The following is a 6305-nucleotide window of genomic DNA, read 5'->3' as shown; positions in this document are numbered from 1 at the left end:
CAAGTATGAAACTTCTTTGGTTTTTTTATATTTATATTTTTTTTTCTCTTAAGAAATTTAATTTTGAGTCAAACTTAACCTCAAAAATTAACTCAAAAGGTGACTTATGAGAATTGTCCTATCTGAATTATCACTCATTGTTTATTAAAAACACACTTCAAACTATCAACATTTAGAGATAGTTCAAGTAAAAAACACACACACATTATAATTCAAGTATGAAACTCAAAAAATTTGGAGTACTTTAGTTTTTTTTTATATGTATCTTTTTTCTCTTAAGAATTTGAATTTTAAGTTAAACTTGATCTCAAAAATTAACTCAAAAGGTGACTTGTGAGAATTACCCTATCTATCCCTTAAAGGGTCGAGACTCTTAACATCCCTCCACACGCTTGTGGCTAGACATATAGCGTGTGAATAAATTAATATGGAAACCCAATATTAGAACTAAGAATTGAGATAAATCTGCTCTGATATTACATTAAAAAATGAATATTGGATCAAACTCAACCCAAGAACTAGTTCATCAGCTAAGTCAGCACTCGTCCATTAAATGACCAGTGAGACTCTTCACAGAGTAAAAATAAAGATAAAGATCAAAATGCCATCTTTGACATGAAAAATCTTAAGCAACAGAACAAATTTTACCATTAATCATCTGTCATAGCTTTCATTACACTTGCAACAAATACTTGGAAAATACAACAGTCTGTATCTAAAAATACCAATTGCCATACAAACTGAAGATTTCCAAACAGCTATACAAAAATCCGCAAAAACGATTAATTCCATGAAGGCATCAGCTCAGCAAGTCCTGAGAAGGAAAATTAGTAGATTTATTAACAAATGATGAAAAATGTTTACATGATCAAGATTACTGCAGAAATGGAACAATGATCATGCGAAAGCAACCTGCACGATAGCACATTATTTACTTCTGTCCCTTTTTCAATAAAAAACTGAGTTTCTTCAACATGTTGTTATTCTTCTTCTTTGGCGAGTCATCATCCAAGTCGTCCAAGAGTGGTGAACCAAGCTTTCCACCGATAGTGTGGTAGTCTAAAGAACCTGTTCTCTCGACATATTTCCCGTTATTTCCAGTTGAAAGTATAGATGCAGCTGCTTCAGCAGCCTTTCTCCATTGATCACATTGCACTTTTAACCTCCTTAGCTCGGTTTCAATCTCCGAGTTTGCAGCCTGTGCTGCATTCAACTCCTCAGTGACACGAGTTACCTTTCTGCTGCTTTTGTCTGCTTCCTCAGTCAAATCTCCCAGCTTTATCAGGGCCTCTCTTTCTGCAGTTTTTGCTTCTTCTACTAAGGCAAGTGCCTTGTTGTTAATTTTGGTACTCTCCGATTCCCTCTTACTGATTTCCAACTTCAACTGCTCATTCTCCTCCATAAGACTCAGCAACTCTGTCTCTTTGTCAAATAAATTTGCTCTCAGATCTCCCAAAACTGACTCTGATTTCTTCAGTTGAGCAGCTAATTCAAACTCTTTATCAGCTGACTGCATTTGCTCAACATGCAGACTTAGTCCCTTATTCACATCCGAAATATCAACAAGTTGAGCTTCTATGTTCATCAGTTTTTCTTTCAACTCTTCCACTTCGGATTTTGCTTCATTTAGTATTGCCTCCCATTCAGCCTCCCTCTGAAGTGATTCGGATTTTGTGCGCTCCACTAGCTCATAAGCACTTCGTGTCTGCAAGGTGTTCTGGATGTATTCTTCCAGATACTTTCTCTCGGAATCCTCCAAAGCAGCTCTTAATTGACTTACCTCAACTTGGATGGTACTCAGCTCAATGTTTAGTTTATCAGCTTCTACATTTAAGCTGTTTCCTTCTGCGGCTACAGAACTTTCTGAAGAGTCTACCAGACCAGACTGGAGTTTGCTGACAAGTTCCTCCAATGAAGCTACTCGATCCTTTGATTTTTCCAACTCCAAAGACAAGGTCCTGCAAGCCTCCATTGCTTTCAGACCTTCAGAACGTAGAGTATCCTCGGTCATCTTGGCCACTTCCAGCTGCATCTGAGCTTTGCTCACTTCTTCAAATGAACAAGCCTCAGATTCCTTGCTATCGTTAAGCTGGTTTCTCAGTTTATCAACCAATGTAAGGGTCTTTGTAAGTTCAATCCTTAAGCTTTGTATCTCAACATAAGCTGACTCAGCATGATGAGCTTGAGCGGCTTCACAATCAGCCACCCGGTCCAGCTGAAGTTTAAGTTTCTGTATTTCATTCATGGCAGAGGACAAAGCAGCAGAGTCCAACTCATGCTGCTTCTGGATAGCCTCAAGCTCAGATTGCCATGCTCGGTCTCGATCCTGTGATATCTTGCGCAACTCCAGCAGTCGAGCTTCTTCTGAATCTGAGAGATCAAGCAGCTGCTTCTTAGAGTCCTCGAGCTTTTCTGACATGACCGCAAGCTGCTTTTTAGCTTCATCAGCATTTTGTTGAGCCCTTTTCTTCAATGATTCAGAAGAACTCAGCTGGTCCTTCGCCTTCTTTAGCTCATCTTGGAGTTGAGCAAGCTGTGTTTCCAAGTCAGATGCTTTGACAGGACGCTTCTTCTAGGTTGTCAAATAAGAACAATGAGCATTAGAATAATATTATAAGTACCTTTACCTACGAAAAGAACGAATAATTAGAAACAGAAAGAAGTGGCTAGCACATCTGAACACATAACATAACTCAAGCACCTCTATCACTGGACTCCGTGGTGACCGGCGACAAACAACTTTCGGACTCCTATCTTTAGGTGTTCTGTTGGCTGGATTCGGAGACGAAACAGAATCACCATCTGATCCTGGAGTCCTGAGCTTTCGAGCTGTCTTTAGTGTAGCAGCAGATGTCCTTTGAGGCACTTCCACAGAAACAGTCCTTCAGCAAAATGGGAGAAAGAGAACAAGTTAGTTAAAGAGACAGTACAGACTCGCCGATAAGTACAATTTGTTTTATTTTTAATAATGTAAGTCAAGTTTCCTTTTTATCGCACAACACACCAAATATTTTGGCGAAAACTTCACCAATGGCTTCATTTAGAACACATCAGAGTCTTAAAGCCATTTCATTAGTAGCACTAATATGTTGCAGAAATTTAAATATGACATTTCTTAAGCTGATCTAATGCTTTAACCTCCTTCTTGCAAGGCCACATCACATAATTTTTTTTCCCAAACAGAAAAAAATGGATCTGCCAATCTTCAACCTCGATACCATGTGAATTTCATGATATAGTATAGTTACGAGCATTTCGAGAATAATTTCTTCAAAAGTTCAACAGTGTTAACTCTTGCTTAAAAGACCACTGAGTTCTAGACGAACAATTTCCTCCGACTTAGTGAATGAATGCACTAAAAACAAGAAGGTGATAATTTAATATGAAAAAGGGTAGTTGATAACTTATTAGTTGAAACACTCTAGAACTGACAAATTTATCTACATTTACGGATGACAAACAAATCAATGTTCTGGTCTCATGAAGACGGGATGACAAACAAAACAGATGCAAAATACCTTCCTTTTGGTGTCTGCATATCAATTTCCTCTCAGCAGCAAAATGTAGAAATGAGAAACTAAATGAGCTTTGTACTAAAGTCCACCTGACCCACAACACATGAAATAGTTCAGAGGATTCCGTGGCTGAGAACGAATTCTAATATATGTACATATGCAAAAGACAAATAAAGATTCATGAAGTATATGTAAACGTTAATCAAACACTCAAAAGCGGAAATCAAACTAAACAAACAACACTGTCCCTTCAAAGAAACTCCAGATAAACTACCTCCACTCCACCAACCAAACCTTACAATGGAAAAATAAAGAAACCAAAAAAAGGAAAGGAGAAAATGAGAGTACAAAGAAAAAGGAAAAGAAAAGTTGCAAACAAATATCATTACTTAAGCCATATATCCACTTTTTCTTTTTCCTTTATCTTTACTCATGCTCTTACATGCTTTAGTTAAACTGAGGGTCTGTCGAAAACAGTCTCTCACTATCTCTACGAGGTAGGTGTAAGGTCTGCGTACACTCTACCCTCCCCAGACCCCACTTGTGGGATTAGACTGGGTATGTGGTGCATAAGAAAATGACATTTGAAATCATATTGCAACAAATATCTCAAAAGTGGACAGGAAACATAGTAATCACCAAAAGACTTTTTCAGACATAATAAGATGAAATGATTCCTAAACTTAGGTATCTTTATTATTTTATATTACTTTCAAAAAACATATGAACTAAAACCTACTTCAATGGAGATATCTACAGCAACCCACAGGTTGCCAAAACTTAAGAATAAACCCCAAAAACAGAAGCAAGGAGACAATAAAGAAAAAAGAACATTTCTTTTTTAACTAAACAACATTCGCACAAGGAGAAAATGTAGACGTCTACTTGTTGTCGTGCAGTCCGTGGTGGGATTGTTCCACCCTTAACCAAAGTTCTCAAGTTCAATATCTAAGTATGGAGAAAATCGTGTTGGAAGTGCCACCGCACACTAGGTGGGAAACCAAAAAAAAAAAAAGACAATTCCAACCCTTGAAGATATTGCAAAGAGACAACAGCAAAATAGGACCATTTAGCCCAACAGCAAAGCAGACAGTCATGTTTCAAGAAGAAGAAAGTTAGTTAGGCTTTGGGTACTTAAACCAATTTTTCATTAACTAAACTTCAATCATAATGGTAATCTCTCTTTATTTCCATATTTGGGAAAAATTATACAGATCTAAAGAAACTAAAAACACATCATTTTCCTCTCTAAACAGGCAAAGAAAAAAAACAGAAGAAGAAAAAGTAAAGCACTTTCATCAGAACACAGTCAATAGACAAAGCCTTTGAAGCCAAAAACTCATCCCATATTGTAAAACCAAACAAATATCTCCTCAAAGACTGAAACTTTATCAAAACAGAAACCAACCCACATGAGAAAATCAACAAATTAAGCAAATACAGATACACTAAACCCATGAAAACATGATAAAGATTCAAACTTTAACAAAAATAACAACAATGACACATTAATAAATGAACAATCTGACATTACCAGAAAGATGAACTCAAGTTTTCTTGTGGAAACTTAGTGCACGCAGACCTTATCACTACCTCGTCTCACTCGGCTTAAGATTTGTCAGAACACAAACCAACAGCTAATATTTCCCAAAAACTCATCCCACATTGTAAAACCAAATTAATATTTCCTCAAAGACATAAACTTTATCAAAAAAAGAAACTACCCCACATGAGAAATCAATGCTCTAAGAAAATACAACAACACTAACACCATGAAAACATGAAAAAGATTCAAACTTTAAAGAAAGAACATCTGAAGTACCTCACAGTTTTTTATAATTTACCAGAAAGATCTCAGACTAGTGAAACTCAAGATTTCTAATGAAAACCAAAAACAAGTCATTCATACATTTTTCAATAAAGAAAAAGGAAAAACTCACTCAAGATCCAAGAAAAGAAGTATATCCTTAAAAGAGGAGAAAGAAAGTGAGGTGAAGAGCTCAAGATTTTTGCTTACAATAACCCCTGAGAAGGAGAGTAATAGTGTACACAGTTTCCCAAGAAACACACACTATTTCTCTTTAATTTTTCTCACTCTCTTGTTTCACTCCCTCAATAATTTTTTGTTCTTGGTAAAACAAAAATGTAGTATATATATATATATATTTCGTCTCCATTTAAGTATCTTGCTTTCTATTTTGATTGATTTCAAAAAAAGTGTCTCTTTATATGTCTAATAAGTTTTGAATTTTAACATTCTACTATCCCTCCGTTTATTTTTACTTGTTACTTTTAGATATAGAGAAAGAAGTGAGGTGAAGAGCTCAAAGATTTTTGCTTACAATATAACCCCTGAGAAGGAGAGTAATAGTGTACACAGTTTCCCAAGAAACACACACACTATTTCTCTTTAATTTTTCTCACTCTCTTGTTTCACTCCCTCTATAATTTTTTGTTTTTGGTAAAAAAAAAAAAAGTAGTATATATATATATATTTCGTCTCCATTTAAGTATCTTGCTTTCTATTTTGATTGATTTCAAAAAAAGTGTCTCTTTATATGTCTAATAAGTTTTGAATTTTAACATTCTACTATCCCTCCGTTTATTTTTACTTGTTACTTTTAGATATAGAGTATACCTCTCCGTCTCAATTTCTATTGATCATTTTTATAGTCGGTCCCAAAAAAATAATGACATATATGTATATTTAATAACAATTTAAATGTTCATTCTATCTTTAATGAAGCGATTTACAGTCACACCAAAATATATTACTTATTTTAGACTATA

General features: G+C 35.5%; 1 protein-coding gene across 4 annotated transcripts; it reads right to left on the bottom strand.

The window, feature by feature from the left end:
* Positions 1–634: 634 nt before the first annotated feature.
* Positions 635–5592, bottom strand: LOC125833437 (interactor of constitutive active ROPs 2, chloroplastic-like). 4 transcript variants are annotated; one of them, XM_049512590.1, is made up of 4 exons: positions 5456–5592; positions 3519–3604; positions 2702–2882; positions 635–2572 (listed from the first exon to the last, which is right to left on the bottom strand). In XM_049512590.1, exons 2-4 carry the CDS (start codon positions 3536–3538, stop codon positions 932–934), a joined length of 1842 nt encoding a protein of 613 aa, XP_049368547.1. In that variant the 5' UTR covers positions 3539–3604; positions 5456–5592; the 3' UTR covers positions 635–931. The 4 variants fall into 4 exon arrangements, with proteins under 4 accessions (XP_049368547.1, XP_049368548.1, XP_049368546.1 ...); XM_049512591.1 differs by lacking the exon at positions 5456–5592 and adding an exon at positions 4401–4423; XM_049512589.1 differs by lacking the exon at positions 5456–5592 and having other exon boundaries at positions 635–814; positions 913–2572; positions 3519–3840.
* Positions 5593–6305: the final 713 nt, after the last annotated feature.

Source organism: Solanum verrucosum, unplaced genomic scaffold, assembly GCF_900185275.1.
Source record: "Solanum verrucosum unplaced genomic scaffold, falcon-dt-bn FXZP01000142.1, whole genome shotgun sequence".
NCBI classification, from domain to species: Eukaryota; Viridiplantae; Streptophyta; class Magnoliopsida; order Solanales; family Solanaceae; genus Solanum; species Solanum verrucosum.
This window is presented reverse-complemented; position numbering and strand designations above follow the sequence as displayed.